General features: G+C 45.5%; 1 protein-coding gene across 5 annotated transcripts in view; it reads left to right on the forward strand.

Moving 5' to 3' along the window:
- WTIP (WT1 interacting protein) overlaps positions 1-20,063 on the forward strand; it is a 79,016-nt gene that overhangs the window by 31,164 nt on the left and 27,789 nt on the right. Inside the window, exon 3 of one of the 5 annotated variants that reach the window (XM_027466951.3) lies at positions 3,607-4,077. The exons of 1 other annotated variant lie outside the window; for it this stretch is intronic. In XM_027466951.3, coding sequence (XP_027322752.1) covers positions 3,607-3,839 — 233 coding nt within the window. In that variant the 3' untranslated portion in view covers positions 3,840-4,077. Of the gene's footprint in view, positions 1-3,606; positions 4,078-12,187; positions 12,225-12,580; positions 12,708-16,587; positions 16,803-20,063 lie in introns of those variants that run through there. 3 more of the 5 variants (XM_072043954.1, XM_072043955.1, XM_013100030.5) reach the window with 3 other exon arrangements.

Consider the following 20,063-nt stretch of genomic DNA (forward strand, 5'->3'; position numbering starts at 1 on the left):
AGCAAACTTCCCAGTGGAAGGTTTGTTTTGGTTTTCAATTCATATTTGTCCTGTCCCTCACAGCATATTTATAAGTCTAGTGTGAGTCACAGCATCCAGACTGCACTATTGCCAATACTTGATTTGGAATTTTAAATCAGATCTCTGTGAATGCAATGTGCATGTAGAATAAAACAATTTAGCGTCAAATCTGATCTCTGTACTGTATGTCCACTGATGTTAGGGTTGGCTGTTAGCGGTACAAATTTGTGTTGGCTTTTAACTCTTCAGTGCCTTGTGGCCAAATCTCAGGTGAGTGAGTTGTAGCTTCAGTATCTGTTCATCTGCCTGCCGCTGTTCCATGCAGCTCTTCTGAGCAGTGAGAAAACACACTGAGGACATGTAAGGCAGAGGAGCTAATGAATATTGCTTCAAGGGGTACATTGCTGTGCAGTGAAAGTCTACTGGGAAGCTCATGTCCTCGCACACTTCTCTCTGCAGTTTTCTAACCACATACTGTCAGGCCAGAGCAGACTGGAATTTTGGGATTTTTGGTCTGTAATCCTGCCAGAGCCATTGGCTAATACCTGGTGCTTAGGGGAAGACAAGCTGGCGGGTGATTCAGTGCTGTGCATGTGGGAACATTCCTCCCCGACCCCCGTGGCCTGGAGCGTGAGAGCTGGATGCCCTGAACTTGCATAACTGCAATTGTTACTCATCCCCGACTCAGACCCCGTGTTCGGATTGGATTTACGGCCACCTGAATGTTTGGTGATTTCCAAGCCATAACTGGAGCTGGCAGGAGCTCCTGGTGCTCTGTGTGTGAGGCGGTTATTTTGAGGAATGATTCACTGAGAAAGCTAAATGCTTTGGAGAGGTGTGAGTTCAGTTAAGAAAAAGGGTTTGTGAAACACTGGTCTTTCAGGGGCTGCGTATGCTGCTACAACTGCAGTTTGTGTAGCTGTGTAACTGAGACAACTCGCAGCATTGCTCCAGGAGTGCAGAACTCTGCCTGAGTCATTCTGCCTCTCTGGGATAAGTTACAGCCTGCACTTAGCCCCGTGCTTTCAGTTCTAACACCTATCAAGATGGATAGTGAGAAGTTATTTCAGGTATGTCTGTAGCTGCAGTCCCAGACATACCCATTAATGCAAAACTCACCAAAAGGGAGGTACTCATTTTTTTTTTTTAAAAAAAAAAAAAAAAAAAAAAGGGCAGTCAGGTCGTAGAGATGACAGTTGGCTTCAGACATTTGGGTTTACTTTGCGCAAGACTCTGAACCATGAATGAGTCTTAGCAAGGGAATGTAATCTTGGTTCCTGGTAGTTAACAGTCAGGCTTGGACACCAGCCCCTGTAAGAGCCCAAGTACCTTTGGGTACCGACTGGCAGGAATATATTTCCTTTATCTTAACCCTTGTTAATCTGATAGTACTCCAGGCTTCAGAGACATGAGAAGGGATGGGGAGTGGGTTATCAGGTGTGTGAGATGGAACTGGCAGAGGAAACTCTATTCTGTGTAGAATGTAGTTAGCTGTGGGCATGGGCTTTTTGTGGCATTTTCCTTTTTTTCTTTAAAGTTGTAGTTCACAGCATTGCCTATGGCTTTGTGCCTCAGCTATGTCTTGGTCTGACACAGCGCTGATGTAAGTGCTTGCCTTCAGATAGATGGACCAGTCCCTTGACTGTGTCCCTTCTACAGACGATAGGTGCTCTGTCATGAAAGGTTTTCCTTCCTGTGGCTGCTTGAAATCAGGTTAGTTCAAATGTAAGTTAGGACCTGTTTTTTAAGGGCAACTCATCTGATCAGCCTAGTGCTGGGCTCTTGCTTTCAGGGGGACACCTCAGATGCTCGAAGATAAACACATGCCCCTATGGTTCCCTTCACACAGTATTGCTCTCCTGAGTAGATAGCCAACAGAGAGATGGGAAACATTTCAGTCCTCCGTTTCTGATTATAAGAGGGCATGCGATGAATAGTTGGCGGCTGGTTTGTCTGTCTCCTTGTTTCCTTGAAAGGTATTAATTGCATTCTGCTATTAATTATTCTAGCATTAAATCCATGGCATTTGATGGTTATTTTAATTGGTGGGGGTTGCCTGGCAACTGATAGTGGAAACTTTTCTCTGCATTGCTTGACTGACCATAGATGTATTCCTCCCAAAATATTTTTGTATTAATAATGTGGAACCAATCACAGACAGTGCCTGTGATCCTTTCGGGGTTTGGAAAATATGTAAAATACAAAAAATATATGCTAAGAAGGCTTCTGCCTCTGTTTCTTATTTGTAAGAGCTATGGTAAATACTAGAGGGAATCTAATCACTTATGTAATTTTGTTTGGAATGCCACCTATTGTTTCACATAACAAGATTTGCAAAAATTACCCTGTTTCCTTATCAACATCTATTATCTGCAGCTCTTGATTGTCTTAGAAGCCCAGATCTCTGCTGTTTTTTCCATCTTTTCATTCTGCTCTTTCTTGCCTTTCCCTCTGCCCATTTAAAATGTTTTCTTGGAAAACATCTCAATTTCTCCAAGAGAGCAGATTCCCTTGTGCTGCTGGGTTCATCTCTCAAAGGAGAAGAAATCCAGATAATCCAGAACAGAGCACAGGGAAATCACTGACATTATCAACAGATGTTTCTGCTTCCTATTTCCAGGTTCTGAAACTTCTGAGTATTACTTAAAACTGAAGGCAAAAACAGGGAGGAAAAAAGTAGAAAAAGAAAGCAAATCAAAGGAGATGAGGGGTTTGCTTCATCTAATTTTGTTGATCTAGGTTTTTGCTATAGGGTATGTGTTTTGTAAAATACATAGTGAATCCCTTAGTATTCAGAGCAGTCACTTACCAGAAGGCCAGAGCCTGCTGAAACAATTTGATTTGATATCATAATCACTCCTTAAACAATAAATGAACCCTACGTCCACATGTACCAGTTAATCAGTTTTGTCCTTTGTCACCTCAGCACTCAGTCAGTCAGTTCTTCCTCCCACTACTGATAGTTTCTTTCCGGTTCCTCTCCCAGTAAATGTGTGCCTCATGTGCAAACCTGTTTGTGTACACAAACCCGTCCACGTTCATGCGGTTGGTCTCCCCTCTACATGTGTGTCCCTTGCATATTCTCCTCTTATTTGGCTCAATCTCTCGTTCCTCTGTCCCTGTCCTTTGGATGCATTGAGCTTGCTATTCATGCTCTGGACTGACTGGAGGTGTGCTTCGTGGGTCGACATTAACTGATCCTTTTCCTGGTGTCTTGGAAGAATGAGACTTCAGTTTTTTTCACGTGCCCTTTCTGTGAGGGGGAAGACAGCTTTCTGTCTCCCTTGATTAGTTCTTACTTCACTCTGCCTATGTTTGCTCTGGCATGCGCCTACCCTACAACTGAAGAATTCAGACTTTATTATTTCTGTGTGGGCATCTTTTGTTCTTAATTTCAAATGAGCATAATAAATTTCTTTACTAAAGACCTTCATTTAACTGCTTGTCAGTACCTCTTTATCCAGAAAATTGTCAGCTTCCCCCTTGTCCTTGGCACTGTTTGAAATTTCACTGTACCCTGATGACTTTCCACTTTGCCTAGTGTTGTGTGTATTTTATGCTTTTCCTGGATCCCTGTGTTCCCAGGGTCTAAAGACTCCAGACTGCTGGCAGCCCATCATATCCCTTACCAAGGAAGCAAGAGTATGATCACTTTGCAGCCATGGAAGCTTCACTACGTCCTACTACATCCTCCCTCACCAACACAGCTTCTTTTCCAAGCTGCCCCTGTACTAAGTCAACCAGATCATATTCTGTTCTTAGTCATGTTGCCTGTTTTCTGTCTCCAGTCTTGGACTTCTTGCTGTCCTTTCTGGTGATACTCCACACTGTGGTGGCAGTATGTCTGGCCACATGCACACTGCTCACCTCTGCCTTGCAAGTCCTGCCAAAATAGGGCAGGATCTGTCAGTGAAATGTTTCATGAAGCTCTTGACAACGGAGGCAGTGCAAAGTGGAAATGTTTTTGCTGCTGCTGTTGTCCTTGTCCCCATGTGCTCTCTAACAAAGGACTGTGTGTGTACCTCGTCCATGTCTCCTATCCAGGCTAGGTTACCAACTCACCTTAGGTGCTTTTGTTTGTCCCTTCATTCAAGGGAGACACAGCTGTATGGCCCGAAAAGTCATTGGTGTTTAATAGCAGAAAGCAGTCAGAACTTTATCTTACAAGATAGTTTTACAGATTGAAGGTTTTCACTGCTGCTTTTCACCTTGAAAAATGCTTCTACTACTTTCAAGTCCAGGAACGATGCTTCCCAGAATCTTACTATGTACAAAACAAAATAAAGGTTTTAGTTGGTGTAGTTTGTCTTCACATTTATGAAATAAACACCAGCAGACCTGGCGTTTCTGTCCCTGGAAAAAGGACAGGGAACACTTCAGCATTCTGTCTTTCAAGCTTCCTTCTGGCAGTGGACGTGAGCAAAAGACAGAGGCATTTTAGTTGAAAGCATTAACATGTTGGTCACAAAGGAGTAAATCCACCCTGTGAATTGGAGGATGGGGTTTTGCGCCACTCTGCCACAGCCTTGTTGTCATCTCGGGCAGATCACTTAACCTGTCTGACCTTTTCCATGTGGCTAATTATTTCTGCCTATCTCACAGGAGTGATACTGGGCTGCTTTCATTAATATTTTCAAGAGAATTGGAGATCCTGAGTTGGAAGTACCAGTTCAGTGACAAGTTATGTAAATTCTGAAATAATTATATCACAAATAGATGCATTTGTGGGAGGAACACTTGCAGTATCTGGCATCCAAGCTGTACAGCTGTTGCAGCATGCTACTGAAAATAATTACTTTCTCAAATAATGTGTATTTACAATTTGTGAAAGAATATTTTGAGGATTACATGTCATTAAATACGTGGACTAATGCAAGATTTAAAAAAGAATATTTTCCGAGCGCTGTTCCCCAGAGCCCTTAGTGCATGGGTTCCCATTCCCCTGTCCAAGCCCTACGTTGTGTTTTTAATTTAAGTATCCAAGGAATGCTGTTTCCAGTATGCAGAGGACTCTGAATCGGATGTGAGACACAAATGCACCAGAGAAGCTTATCAGAGAAACGGGCTTGGCGCAAAGCCTACATAAACAACCATAAATTTTTTCTCATTTAACTGACGGGACTCGGGAGGATTGGCCGATTATAGCTGCAGTGGGCTGTCCTTGGGCACCAAGGAAAGTGCTTCGGTGACCCCTGGTATTTGACATGAGCCAAATGTTTTACTTGCTTATAAATTTACGGTTATAAAACAACCAGCTTGGTTCTGGTAAATTGACTTCTATAGGTCACTTTCCAGAGTTATTTATCAGTGGTGGATGTCGTCTCCCTTCCTTAGACTTCTCAGGAAACTCCAGCTCGGTTATAACCCAGGTAGGGTTTCCTCTCTGCTTCTCTCTCAACAAATACAGAGCAGGAGGAAAAACTCGGTATATTTGATCTTACCCAGAAAGCATTTTTTCCCATTCCAATAAATATCTCATTTCCTGAAAATCCTGCCTTTGAGCAGAACTTCTACTGGGACTTTTTAGATTTATCATCATTCATGGCCAAATCCAGTTTCAGTTACTGCCGAAGTGCCCTTGTGGGGAGCAACACTAGCTCCTAGCTGAGCATCGGGAGCCTTCTCCACTCACACTGACGGTACTCCCTAGGTGAGCCTGTTCTTGTGTAAAAAGCAAGTAATCTTAATTATGAATGCAATGCCAGAAATAGTAAGGAATTAATTTATGGTTTTAATGAGAAACTCCTGTTTTACTGGAGTGAAGCTTCTCTGTGGGTGCCCTGTGTTGAACTGGTACAAAAGGAAGAAATCTCCATGCTTGCAAACCCAGTCCCCCAGCGCTGAATTAGGTGCACTAACTCCTTTCTAAAAACAAACCTGAAGCAGAACCCCACCACGGCCTCCCTCATGGCCAACGGCCAGTCTGCACTCAGTGCTCCTCCATTTATAGGATTATTGACTCCATTTGGCAGCTCGCAGGGCCGGTATCTGATTGAGCACAGCCAGTGCGCTTTGGCAGCCAGCAGACAAGGCGATACGCTGCGCTATCAGCGAGCTGCTGCGGGTGAAGCAGTCTGGCTGGGGCCAGCACCTCCTAATAAATGCTCTGTGCGAGTACCTGAGGACCTGGCCCTCTTCTTCCCATGGCTGTTTAGTACTCAGGGAACAGGTCTGTGGCCCTGGGCCAGAGTAATTGCTACCGTTGTTTGGGGCTGTGGAGGCTCAGGTGCTTCAGCGTTTTGCCCATGACATTGCTGTTCTTGACAGCCCTCCGAGCTGAAATGGCAAAGGCTGCTCCCACCTCTCTGTGCCACATCCCACAGAGCAGAGTAACAGGTGAAGGTGTAGCTCAGCACGTTTTCATTTAAATTTTAATTTGTGTGATGGAACTAAAGAGATGTGGAAGCCTACCAGAGGTAGTAAGCATTGTTTGTGCTTGCACAGGAATTTCTGCTGAGTGGTTTTGCAGGTGCTCCTGCTGCCTCGTGCAGTCTGGGAGGAGCTGGAGAGGAGGGTGTAGGAGAGGCTGCTGATGGAGTCACGGCCTCTGAGATGTGTTCAAACCCCACGGTAAGCTTGGTTGGTTGTGAAGTTACTGGGGCCTTGTGAAATCACGTCCAGAGTCTCCTGAGAGCGCTCACTGCCTCGTGGCATTAGCAGCAGGCTCATGAGAACAGGTTTCATGCCTCACAAATGTTCTCTTCCCTCTGCCTGTTCATTGCATGGAGTGACGGTGGTGTGGAGGCATCTGAGCTGGGCCCTCCATCAGGGCTTACCCTGCTGCCTCGTGCACCATCCTGCTGCTTTGTCTGTACGAGCTCCCTTTATTGATGCACCCCCAAAAAAGTGAATTCCTTCCCCTTCTGTTCAGGGCCCCAACCAACCGCCTCCTTACCTGCTCGGATTGCTGCTTCCCCCATGACTCAGCTGGCTGGTCCCTAGCCCTCCCTTCCCCTGCGTCTTCTTCCATCCCTCGCCAGCAGCCCGGCCGTGTTCGGGAAGAGGCTCCTGGCTGCCCCGGCTTCCTGCCTGCCTCCTGCAGGGCATGCCTCCCGCAGTGCTCCCCGCTCTGGTTCCCTCCTCAGGCTTGCTTCTCTCTCCCTTCCCCAGGCTGATTTTTCTTGTCTAAAACTATAAAGCCTCAGGTCTGTTTGCCATAATCCTGTAGATTTGCACTGTTTGAGGTAATAACGATGGAAGCGAATGATGAGTTAAGGCAAGAAATAGGTAAAGCACTTGAGGAAAGAAACTTAAAAAGTTTTTCCTGTAAGAAGAAATAAAATCACCAGTTACTGCTGGCTTCTGCCAGCTCAGCTGGCTGACTTGGTGTAGGTGACTCAGAGCTTGCCTGCGTGTGGCTGCTGACAGGAGGTCTGCCAGCTCTTTAATTGTACCTGAGCGAAGGCATCCGATTAATACCAATTTAAAACCATGGATGGATTTAGCAATCACTTTTGATTACTGTCTGCTGTGTGTAAATGGTTGTCTATTGGTGCATTTAAAATCACAAGTAGGGCATGTTCCTAACATTGGGTGGGATGCAGTCACAGGACCTCAGTTACCTTGCTGGCTGCCTGGATACGCTGCCCTGTCGTTTTTCCAACTGCGGTCCCTGCAAAACTCTTCCTGGAAATAATGCAAATAGCTTAGAGTGAGTCAGTGGATTCCTGATGTTAGGAACCGCAGCAGTGTAAGTTCAGACCTATGGAAACAATTTGCTGGATCAGGATTAACAACCCAGTGTTTTCCAGAGCAGTAGGGTGCATGAATCCCGGGGGATGTGCTAGATGATCCATGGGGTTGCAGGAAGAAAACCTTACAATTTCATAGCCTTTGCATATAATTTATAAATAAGTATAGGTACATTAGGGGTGCATGCTCAAAACATTTTTACGGATAGGGGAGCATGATCTAAAAAGTTTGGAGACTGCTCTTGTAGAGGAATACACAGCCAGCAGGACTTCTTTTGCTGTTTCTGCAAGTTATTCAACAAAGGAGAGTTTATACACTGGGGAAATGAGGTTGGAAGATGTCTACTTAAACTTTTAAGAAGTCACATAGGTGAGAGCCAGACATTGTGTTTTCTAAGCCTTGATTTTGAAAAAGGAAAAGATGTCTTTTACCTTTTCAAAGTTCTAGTAGCAAATCATCCCTGTTGTTTTTCAGGCAGTGGTGTGTGGGGCTGGCTCAAATAAAGTGGCCGGTGGCTAATATCTCAGAAGTACTGTGGTGTTTACATGATGATGGCGAAGATAATTTGGTGTTAGACATGGAGAAAGTTCAGCTTAGATGTAGGCATACAGAACTGGCTCATTAAAACCTTAGGGTAAATGATGTGCAAAGGGGAAAGTTGTCGTTTATCAGTGGAATTCCACAGCTGGTTCTGTGCAGTTTTGAATGAATAACTTGGTGCTTACAGCAACCAATGCATTTGTGGTTTGCTCCATAGCTGCTTTTCCACCCAAGTCTTCCAGCCCAAGGTTTGGGTGAGTGAATGGGATATAAGAATACAGAAAACCAGGGAAAATCAAAAGAGGGAATAACTAAGTTTGATATAAGCATGGGTGAAGGCAGAGGTTTTCATCGTCATAGTCACCACTGGCTGTAGTGGCAAGCTGATGTCTCATGCTGGGTAAGGAAGCAGGGAAGGAAGTGGATTTAGTGGAAAATTGATTGCATCTACTTGGGCTCTTTCCAGCTGAATCCCGAGTTAAGTACATTCATCCTGAACTAATCGTTGGGGAGAATTGGCTGAAATCTCACATACTTCTTAAAAGGAAATCTAAGCATTAAAGGAACAATATCTTTATTGTACCTGAGTTCCAAAAGAAGCAAGTGTATTATCAGGAGTCCTACCTATTCAGCTCTCTGTCTTGGAATCTGCTTGTGCTTTTAGTTTTAATGTGACCTTGTACAGGAAACTGGGCTCAGCCTGCCACAAAATATCAAGGACAGGCTGTTTGGGAGGGTAGTTTTCTAATTATATTTTGAAATGGCTGGGCAAGCGCCTCTTCATTTCAGTAATTCAGTACAATTATAGTTTTCAGTTGTATTTTATCAAAAGCAACGTATGCCACATTGTCACCAAAACACGTCTAAGATGGTTGCAAGGGTTGCTTGAAGTTACGCAGAATAAATCTAGCGTAATGTAATTAACATCAGTATAATCATTCACTAGTGTGAACAAGGGAAGAGTTGTCTCTCTGTCCAGTTCTTTCAAACTTCCTGCTAAGTAATCTGAACCCAAAGACTGTGCTTCAAGGCTGGCAGAACATTTTAAAGCTTTGTCATCCTGAGAGTATTTAGAATTTTCCCCACTGTCTAGTACTAACCTGTCTAAGATTGCTTAGCAGTTTTGGTGCTCAGACAGAATGTACGTAGTTCCCCTTTTCCAGAAGAGGAACTGCCATTATCACATAAAGAAAAGAATGTAAGCTGTTGCTCAAGATGCCATCTCTAGGCACTGCCGATCTCAACAATCTCCTGTTATTGCAGAGATCTTGGAATTAGAATGTGAGCATTGTGAGCTTCATTTCACAAACACACGGGTGCCATTGGTGTTGGATGTGACTCAAGCACTACCAGCATGTTTAGGTCCAGCAGCAGCACCCTTTGATGCTACTCACAGTGAGGTGCTGACGCATACGATGCTACTGGGAGGAAGAAAGTAAACTGTTCCTGTGCAAATCCATTCTTGTTTCTCTGAGACAACTCAGAAGATAGGTTAGGGAAATTGCTCATCTCCCTTGAGGCACTGTTGCATGTTGCCACAGGATTGGGCTGTGTCCACTCCTTGTGTTCAGCATACTTTTATTCACAAACTGGTAGGAGAGAAGGTGATGCTGCAGCTCGCTCGGTGCAGAGGTGATACTTGGCAGTCTGACTCGTTTCGTTGTACCAGCTCTTGATCACATTTCCAATCACCTGCTCCAGAGGCAGGCTAAGCTATGATTTTTAGTTGAGGCTGAACTGGAAGGAAAAAGTGAATAAGGACTTGCAAGAAGGTGGCAATGGTGAGGGGTCTGCAGTACCCTCATTCACCTAATTTCTGGTAGTTGTCAGTTTTGTCTGGTGGATTCCTGCCCTGAATATCCAGATAGCAGAAGAGACTAAATGCCTTTTTGTTTTTTTCTTTTCCTCCATTTAGTTTTACTGGAATACAGTGGCTTCTTTTTTTGGCTCTATTCCCGTAGAAATTATCTCTGGTGTGGGGTACAGCAGTTCACTCTCCATGAAGACTGTTCCTGAACTTGAGGCCATGCAGAACGTGGTGGCTGAGTCACACCTGCAGGGAGCTCGCATGCAGCAAGAAGTTTCTGAGTCAGGGACTATTGGTTCCACATGTGTGTCCACTTCTGTCTTGTACAGTGAGAGCCTCAGCAGAGCTTCAAAAAGCCACTAGATAAAAATACTAGCTGTGTCTGTGGGACTGCACCTTGTCCATTGCTGGGTGCAGGTCAAGACTGCAGTTTCAGGGTTTGATTTACAACGCTGCTCTCTGGTCTGGTGGCAGTGGCTGTAGAGGCTGCCTCGTTCTGCAGGAAGCACCAGAAGCTGAGATCAGCAGAGGTTTAAAACAAACAAAAGGGAACACTTCATACAATGCATAATGAAATTGTGGAACTCACTGCCATAGGGACAGTGGAGGCCAGGAGTATAAATGAGCTCATAGAGGAATTAGACAAATTAAAGAAGGATTGGTCCAGCGAGGCTATTAAACATAATAGTTCTGATGCAACCCACGGTGCAGGAAGGCCTTAAGTGCTGGTAGCTGGAAGCGGAGAGGTTATTCTTGGGAACGCATCAGCCGGTGCGAGCCCTGCTTCTAATGCTCTTTCCCATTTAGCTTCCACTCTTGGCCAGAGTTGGAGACAGGATGCCGTGCTGGAGGGATCCTTGCTGCTGCCGTTGTGGTGGTTCTTAGAGGAGCTTAAAAGAAAACCACCCACCACGTTCCGTGGGTAGCAGCTAGCAGGGCTGCTTGGGAAGACTGTGTCCTGCAGAGCCGGGAAGACTGGGCCTGGAATAGACTGGGGTTTGGTGATGGATGCATTTTGCCATAGAATGGGCTGACACTGGGACCCCTGGGATAGCATGATAAGACAAGTACTCTTTTAAGTCCCGGCTCACAGGCAGCAGCTGGAAAAGTTGAATTCATTGTTGATAACAAGCGGGGTCTGTGATGGAGCCACGAAAGCTTCCCACAGTGGAAGCTACCTTGGGGACAGAGCTATGCCCCTTTCCCTTCTAGGTTGCTGGGTGGTGGGAAGGCCTCTCGTCGCTTTTACCCAGTGATCTGTGTCACTTTTCAATTGTTTTTGATGTTACTTGCATTTGTGAGACCAGCCCTAAAAAAAATCCTAATTCACATACATTTGGAGTTTTATTTTACATTTCTCTGTTAGTGTGTCTGCTCGCTAGCTTATAAAGAAATATATTTTAATGTATCAGTTAATATATATAGGCCAAAAATAGCTATTAGATCAGTGCAGGCTGTTGCACTTCTGTTTTTAAATACATGCTTGGCTTACATTTTTACCAGCTCCTTCTAAACGTAAGTTCATCTATCAGAGCTCCATGGAAATAATTTATGCCTTAACCCTGGAATTGATGGGTGGTATGGGATAGAATAAATACATAAGTGGGGAAAGAAAGGAAACATCTGTCAAATTTTAACTTCTGCAAATTATATGGAAGCTTGAAAGTATCTATGAAGTTTATAATATGTCTGTACAGGAACGCTTTGCCTGAATACCAAAGGTCAGAGATCCTCTAGTCCCTGCAGCATTAAGTAACCTTTTGGTTAAATAACCTGACAGGAGAGGAGGAGGACAGAGAAAGGAAGAGAGAATTCCACAGTAGAGTAAACATGGCACAGAGATTGTGGATACCCTGCCAAGAAAGGTGGAGTTTTCCAGCAAGGTAACAAAAGATGTTAGCTATCTATCTACATAACCCCGCTGGAGACTGACAGTTTGTGCCACGCAGCTAGGTTGGGGCAGAAATGTACCTCCACATCCTCTCCACCCAGTCCTGGGCTTGCTGACTTTGGTGGCAATGAACGCTGCCCACTGGTCAGAGCAAGACACGTTACCAACCGATGAGCACAATTGCAAGGCTTCTTGGCAGCAGCGAGGTGCTTTCTGGATAGAAGGATGTTTTCTTCAGCGTGCTGGCTGACATGAGGCAAAATCCAAGAGAAGGTAATGAAGTTTTTCATTTTGACATCATGGCAGGTTAAGGTAAACTGCAGAAGAGAGTCTAGAGTTTACCTTGAGCTACAAACATGTCAAAGTGATAAAGTGCCTTGTTTTCATCTGGATTTTACCACATGGGAGCTAGCGCATAGCAGGGAGGAGTTCTTTCTGGTGAAGATAGTACCTTGGGGCAGGTCTGCAGCTTGTATAAATTGTGATGAACTCGGTGATGCTGTGATGGTTCACACCAGCTGCGAAGTCAGCTTAGCATAGCTGTCTGCGGCAGGCAGCGCAGAGCCTGGTTAGCGGCACAGAGAGGAATTGGTCAGTGTTCTGCAAAGGGGGTGCTTCTGTGAGTGCCCAGACAAGAGCTGGGCAACAGGAGCCAGGAGGAAGAACTGCGAACTGCCGTCTGCCTCTTCAGGACGGACCAACCTGAGACAGATGGAAAAGGATGCTACTTCGCAGTCACAGCTAATTTGCAGCGAGGTAATTTTTTAGCGTGCAAATAAGAGTTGGTGTAGGAACTTAGGCTATGGAGGAATTTTCAGTCAAGATTTTTACAGATGTTTTAAATACATTATTTTAAATCATCACACAATTTTTTATACTTGACCTGGATCCATAGTTTTAAAATTAAGTACCCTAATTTTTTAAAACTGTTAATTCATATCTTACTATTTCTGCCTACCTGATGATGATATTTGATTAGAATTTGTTCACAGACTCTGAATACTCTTTCCTGAAAGAATCTATGTAAAGGGAGAAAACAATACACATCCTGTACTCCACCTTCATAGGCCTCTAGCATACGATGCCACCTTTTGTTTGCAAGAGTTTAAATTTCAAATAAAATCCCAGCATTCTTTTGAAAAAAAGGAAAGGGCCTCTCCCCTGCTTAGATTGTCAAATCCCAGACTAGCCCGGAATTGAATAGGCCAAGTCAGTGACCTCAGTCAGAAAGAATGTTGGTTATTTACGTAGGGCTTCTGCTATTTTAGCAGCAAACCTTTTCTTCTGAAAGGACAATGTATACTGTTTTGTGTTTATGGCCAAGTAAAAAGCTTGTACATTTGAGATTTGCATCGTAATAGCCTCGTAACTCAATCTACAGCATCCTCAAAAATAACAGTGCAAGACTCTGTTTTGTCTTAGCCAGTGCAGGTCTTTAAAGGCTTTACAAATGTTCTCTGAAAAACCGTCCTAAAGATTCAGCTGTTTATATGTTTGCTTTAGTGTTTTCTTTTTCCCTGGAGTTTTTTTTCTTTCTTTTTTTTTTTTTTTGAAAACTGAATTTACACGTGGTTTCTTTATTAGCTATCAGGCCAGCTCAAAATATTTTGATGCATCTCAAGCTAAGCTGTGCCTGCAGCTTGAAACCAGAAAAATGTGTGAATGTATGTGTGTGTGTAATTCACACACCAAGCATTTTTCCCGAAATAATGGAAGATCTTTACAAGCATTCTGGCCTGGTGGATGAGCCTGCAATTCCAAATGGTTTTTAAAGTGTGCCTTTCTCAATAGATCGTAACCATGAGGAGCTATTGTGTGAGTAAAGCACACATTTAGGATCCAATCCTGCATTCCTTAAAGTCAATGGGAGTCTGAGCGTGAAAGGAATGCAGGATTGGGTCCTGAAACGGGGACCAAAATTGTGTGCCAGATTGCTTTGAAAAGAAGAATACAGCACATCCACAGTAGCCACTTTTTAGTGTTTCAGATTTCAAACGGCTGCAGTCTGTGAAAAAGTGGCTTCTGCCAACACGCAGTATCTTCTATTCAGAGGAATTTGGCATTGATTTTTTTTTTCTATCTTAAAAACCCTGAAAGCCCTAGAAATTCACCCCTCCTTTCACAAAGCCCAAGCAACTGAGCATTGTGAGGAGGGGACCGGGCGGGGGGGGGGATGGAAATTTCACCCACCCCAGTTGCAGGGTTGGAGCACAGCTCTGCGCGGTGACTCCTTCCCCAGTACAAAGAGGTTCTGCCCTGTGGCTGCACCCCGCTTCTGGGGCCGCGGGTCCAGCTCGGAGCTCTGCAGACCCGGCTCTCCTTACGTGTGGAGAGGTTGTGCTCACGTTGTTCAGTGGCTTTGTGCAAGTCCCCCGTAGGAGATGGGGAAGAAAAATGTAATTAACAGTTACCCAGGGGCTAAAGCAGCCTTGGTGCTCCCCATTTTCAAGTGGGTGGAGTAGCAGAAACCCCAAGGAAAGAAAATCCCTTTGCAGATCTCCCTCATAAAGCAGAGGGAGGGGTGGAGAACTGCAGGCCCAAACTCAAATGTGAGTCAAGGAGAAATGGTAACGAATAAAAACTGTTGGAAGCTTTTGTTTTCTTCTGGCACATCTTTAATTCCTGGACAGATGAATCTCCTCTACTTAGTGAAAGAAAATACTTCTCCTGGATGAAATTCAGCATCGGTTTTATCCTGTGATAACTGGTAGAGGATGTAACAGAAACGGGTTGTTGGTTTTTAATATTTTCAAGGTTTTATTCCAGGTTTGTAAAACTTGGTATTTCTCTTGAAGTGTCAGCTTCTGACTTAAATTTTAGCTTCTGCTTTTCAGACCATACTAGTGTTCTGGCCTCAGGGTTTACAGAGAACAGATTGGATGCTGGATATTGCATTCGCCTTTCAATGTTTGGGTTCTCTTGGTCCTTGCTTCTCAGTTGCTAAAATGCATACCTAAATTTTTAACCCAGCATTTTTGAAATCTGAATCTGTCTGATGCTATCAGAAGGCAAACTGAGTGGTTGCGTGTTTTCAGAGAGTGCACACATGCAATTCAGAGAGCGGCTGGCACCTTGCATGGTGAGAAAAGCTGCAGCACCTGCACCTGAGAGTTCAGTGTAATGCTAAGGATGAGGTCCCCATTGTGGCACCCTGTGCTGTCATTATGGTGTCTGCAGCACCTAGCACGGATCACATGGCACCAATTGCCCTGGCACAAAATTTGTGATAGGACCCAGAGGTGATGAATTTCCTGAAGTAGTGGCAGCTCTGGCTGCAGGACAGCAGGCAAGCAAACACAACTGCTGCTCAGCCTCAGCTACCTGTGACTAGTCTGGTTTCACTCGAATGGGGCTCTGCTGTAATATGGGGGAACTTCCCTTCTCTCTTATGGAGCTGTGAAATACTTGAGCGAATGTTGTGTATTAATCACAACAGATGACACTTGCAGATGACACCAAGCTAGGTGCGTGTGTCGATCTGCTCGAGGGTAGGAAGGCTCTGCAGGAGGATCTGGATAGGCTGCACCGATGGGCTGAGGTCAACTGTATGAAATTCAACAAGGCCAAGTGCCGGGTCCTGCACCTGGGGCGCAATAACCCCAAGCAGAACTACAGGCTGGGAGATGAGTGGTTGGAGAGCTGCCAGGCAGAGAAGGACCTGGGAGTGATGGTGGACAGTCGGCTGAATATGAGCCAGCAGTGTGCTCAGGTGGCCAAGAAGGCCAACGGCATCCTGGCTTGTATCAGAAACACTGTGACCAGCAGGGCTAGGGAGGTGATCGTCCCCCTGTACTCGGCTCTGGTGAGGCCGCACCTCGAGTACTGTGTTCAGTTTTGGGCCCCTCGCTACAAGAAGGACATCGAGGTGCTTGAGCGGGTCCAGAGAAGGGCGACGAAGCTGGTGAGGGGCCTGGAGAGCAAGTCCTATGAGGAGCGGCTGAAGGAGCTGGGCTTGTTCAGCCTAGAGAAGAGGAGGCTCAGGGGTGACCTTATTGCTCTGTATAAGTACATTAAAGGAGGCTGTAGCGAGGTGGGGGTTGGCCTGTTCTCCCATGTGCCTGGTGACAGGACGAGGGGGAATGGGCTAAAGTTACGCCAGGGGAGTTTTAGGTTAGATGTTAGGAAGAATTTCTTTACTGAAAGGGTTGTGAGGCACTGGAACGGGCTGCCCAGGGAGGTGGTGGAGTCACCATCCCTGGAAGTCTTTAAAAGACGTTTAGATGTAGAGCTTAGGGATATGGTTTAGTGGGGACTGTTAGTGTTAGGTCAGAGGTTGGACTCGATGATCTTGAGGTCTCTTCCAACCTAGAAATTCTGTGTGATTCTGTAATCCTTCCTCTATATTTACATTTCACTTTGCCTGAATGCTTTGAGAGGCTCACTTAGGATGCTACCATAAGACCAATAATGATGCTGGTGTCCCATCAGTTGCTGCAGAGATGGCATCTGAAGCTGTTAACAAGCAATTAGGTCCATGTTCAACATCGCTAAATAAAACAGATATGCACAGTCCATTGGTCAGTCAGGCATGAAAAGCCAGGGGCTGACGTGCTCAGAAAGCTGCATGAGTCGTGGACCAGAACTTTGAGAGTGTGGAAATCCTCACCAGGGTTCCTGGGAGCAGCACTGGGCTGTGCCAGGGTCTCGAACACGTCCTCAGTGCCGCTGCTGTGCCTGCAGCTGGCGGAGAGGTGCCGCAGCAGGGCAGCGCCCGCCTGGTCTTGCACCTTGCTGCCTGCGCGGGGCCTGGGGGGGCCGTGCCCCCATGGGAGAAGCAGCGGCAGAGGCGAGGTCTGTGCTCGTGTGTGGTCAGACCTACCCAGGCATGTCTGCAGCAAACAGGAATGGCAGGTACTCAAATAATATTCCGTGGCGATAGCTTTGGCTGTTCAGGCTTTTAATTAGCTCTGCTTTAACTAAGGAAGTTTTCTTATCTGTAGCAGCAATACAGCTGACCTCTTCGATTGCGCTCCGTACCGGGAGGTTTTAATTACATTTTCTGAGTAAAATACAGGCCTCTTGTTCCATACAGCTGTAACATGAGAAATAAAAAGGATATTATTAGTCATCTTGCGCTTTGTTCCATCCGCCTAATGCTGAAACCTTCCAGCATGCAGTTACAAGAGGCACATGTATCTAAAATACCCTAGCATAGCTCCCGATGGCGAGGAAGCATGCCGGTGTGTTTTTTCAGCATGTTGGTAGTCTCAGGGACGCGCCAGGCGTTATCTGGGAGGCGAGGCTGAGGCTGCTGCAGCATTCCCATTATGTCAGAGGGGAGCTGTTTGTTTTTAAGTAGCGTCAGCCACTGAGACAATGCAGACTTCTCACATGAACTTGCTTACACTACAATACTAGTAAATCACGATTATTACCCAACAGTTGCATGTTTTTAATCATCAAAGTACTTAAAATATTATAATAATGCTTGGCACTTTTCAACTTCAAAGCATGCTGCAAACAGTAATTAGGTCTAATAACCATGCTGTGACAGTGAGACGTGGCTATCTCCTGCTCTACAAAGGAGAGGGGGGTCGGCCCCTGATTCGGTTGCATCATCCCGTGTGAGGCTGGAAATCTACCACTGAAGGCTGTGACTTGATAAACTTACCTCCCCGTAGGCAAATCTCCCGCTGCTAGCAGCGGCCAGAAGGGCTTTGAAGATGCTTTCAGTGCTGCTGGGGAAGGAGCGGGACATTTTCAGCACTCAGAGCTTCTCCTTGAGACTGTAAAACCCGGTCTGATTCACATTTTGTTCTGTGAGGGCCTGGAGCAGCTTTTGAAACTGCTGGAAAAAGTTTTACCCCATCTTGGCTCCCTGGCTGGTGTGTTTTCACCACCCAGCAAAGTGTTGTGGAGACTGAAGAGAATAGTTGTGGACAGCATGTGTCAACTGTGGGTCATTTTTCCTTTTGCAAGCCCAATCTTTCAGTTGAGTCCCTTGCTAAAGCAACAGTTCTCCTGTTCCGTCCTTTTAGATGCAGCACACAGGATATAAAAATTGTGTAGGAAGTAATTATTAGACACATTCAAATACTGGAAACTCAAAAACTGGGTTAAATGTGAAAATATTTGTTAAAAATCTAGAGCTTTTCTGATTTTATGTATCGAAAGAAAATTCCAAAAAGATTGCTTTCTTTTGATGTTTGTTGTCCTGGTTGCAAACACGGATTGTGATCATTCCTTGGGACAAAGTCATTTCTGGCTTACTTTTTACTAAATACTAGAGTGTCTACACGAAACACCTCCTTCTTCACTGGGAAGATCTCTGCTTTCTGCCTGATGTGATGGACCCTTGTTATCCTGGAGCTCTCTACCTCATCAACATCTGGGTATCAGTTTAAAAGTTAGTTGGTGGGCAGGTGTTGTCACTTGGAGTGCATAAGGTTTGTTTTCTACAGTAAGTGAGGCTAAAGAGTCTAAAAAAGGGCTTCCCTGTAACAGCTGATGTTTGATGTCTGTGCCTGGGCTGCAGGCTGGGTGGTGTTCTGCCCCCCTCTTTGGACCCTTGTGATCCCCCTGCGTGGTCCTGGCCGACCCACTGCTGCTCAGGTCGGGTCTGAAATCGAGCCTCTTCCTTGCTGCTGCGGAAAACTGGTCTGACGGGGCAGATGTGCCAAGGTGGGTATCCAGCTAAAAGAGGAAAGCAGCACAGTGCTTGTGAAACCCGGTACTTGTGAACCCTCTGCTAGGATGCTCATTCAAAGTGCTCATTATTATTATAATGAGCTATCTGCAAGTTGCTTCAAGTTTTAGAAACTCTGACTTTTGGTTCACTATTATGAAAGCAAATGGTAACCTGCACCTGGCTGTGCTCAGGCATTCCAAGGAAAAGCAAGCAGCAGGTTCTTTGCACCAGTGGGCAGGATGTCTGTACCTTGTCTAGCTGGCCAGGCACTTGACTCAGTTGCCTAAAACAATGCGAGTTTTTTTGAAAAAACTTGAAATCTCTGCTTGACTGACAGTAATAGGCTACAGCTCCATGGAACAGGCTAGTGCTGCCCAGGCCTGGAGTTCCTCCAGTACCCCAAGAAGCGAAGCCGTGTTGCCTGGCTGATGGAGCTCAGGCAGCTGTCCCAGCCTACCAGGCCCTGCACCTGCTGGTACACGGCTTCATGGCTGTGTGCAGCGCTGTCATTCAGCAAATGCTTCTGGAGGGCACCAGGAATGTGTGTTTCTGCCTTTATTTCTAAGACGCAGTATGTAGAAGCCAGAATAGTGAAGGCCGTGCTGTTTGTGTGATAAACTTGCTGCTTCTTGTTTATGAGATAATTATTGCGCTATCCCTGAATGAAATTCCTCTAAGGTAACAGGCCTGTCAATCATATTAATTATTGCTAATAATAGTAATTATCATGTGAGTAAGCTACTTGCTTTCTTTATGAGTTTAGGCAAGTCAGTTCCCTAATAGGCAGCTTGTTTTTTTCAGCTGGAAAAAGGTGTTTTTTCTCAGTTAGAAAGGTGCTGCTCTGTGAGCATATAAAGCTGACTTTTTAACCACATCACCTGTGTGGAAAGGGAGGTTGGGGTGTGTGTGTGTTTGGCAGGTTGGAGGATTCGCTGCGCTGTGTGTAATCAGTGAGCAGTGGCCCACAAGCTATGCAGTGGCTGATGAAAGGACTCAAAGCTTTGCTGCACTTAGGTGAGGTGAGGTTGTTTCATGTCACCCAGCAATCAGGTGCCAAACACGTTTGATAACGCAGGCATCACTGAGAGACGGTCCAAATCATCCTTTTTGTCATGTTTGCTTTGGGTCCTGGGCTTCCTACTCCTTCCTGGTCAGGGAAGCCTCGGACCATTGACTGCTGAAGTGCTGCGCTAAGGAAACAGAAGGACCTGGTCCTTCTGCAACCTGAATGCTGCTAGGGTCTGCACACTGGGACCTAAGCAGGACACACATGTTCTCGTTCACCTTCTGCCATGCCTCAGGAGATGCTGACGCCTGCCCTTGCTGAGGGCATTCCTTTCCTGCAGAGATCCTTCCAGCAGCAGAGTTCACAATTTGTCCCTAATTGTCTCTGCTGCCTCTAACCATAATGGGTGTGTGGTGAGGGTGATGGCCAGAGCTTCACCACCTGAAGCGAATGCCCCGGCCCTGCACCTGTGCAGGCA

The sequence above is a fragment of the Anas platyrhynchos genome, chromosome 12 (genome assembly GCF_047663525.1).
Source record: "Anas platyrhynchos isolate ZD024472 breed Pekin duck chromosome 12, IASCAAS_PekinDuck_T2T, whole genome shotgun sequence".
Taxonomy (NCBI): domain Eukaryota; kingdom Metazoa; phylum Chordata; class Aves; order Anseriformes; family Anatidae; genus Anas; species Anas platyrhynchos.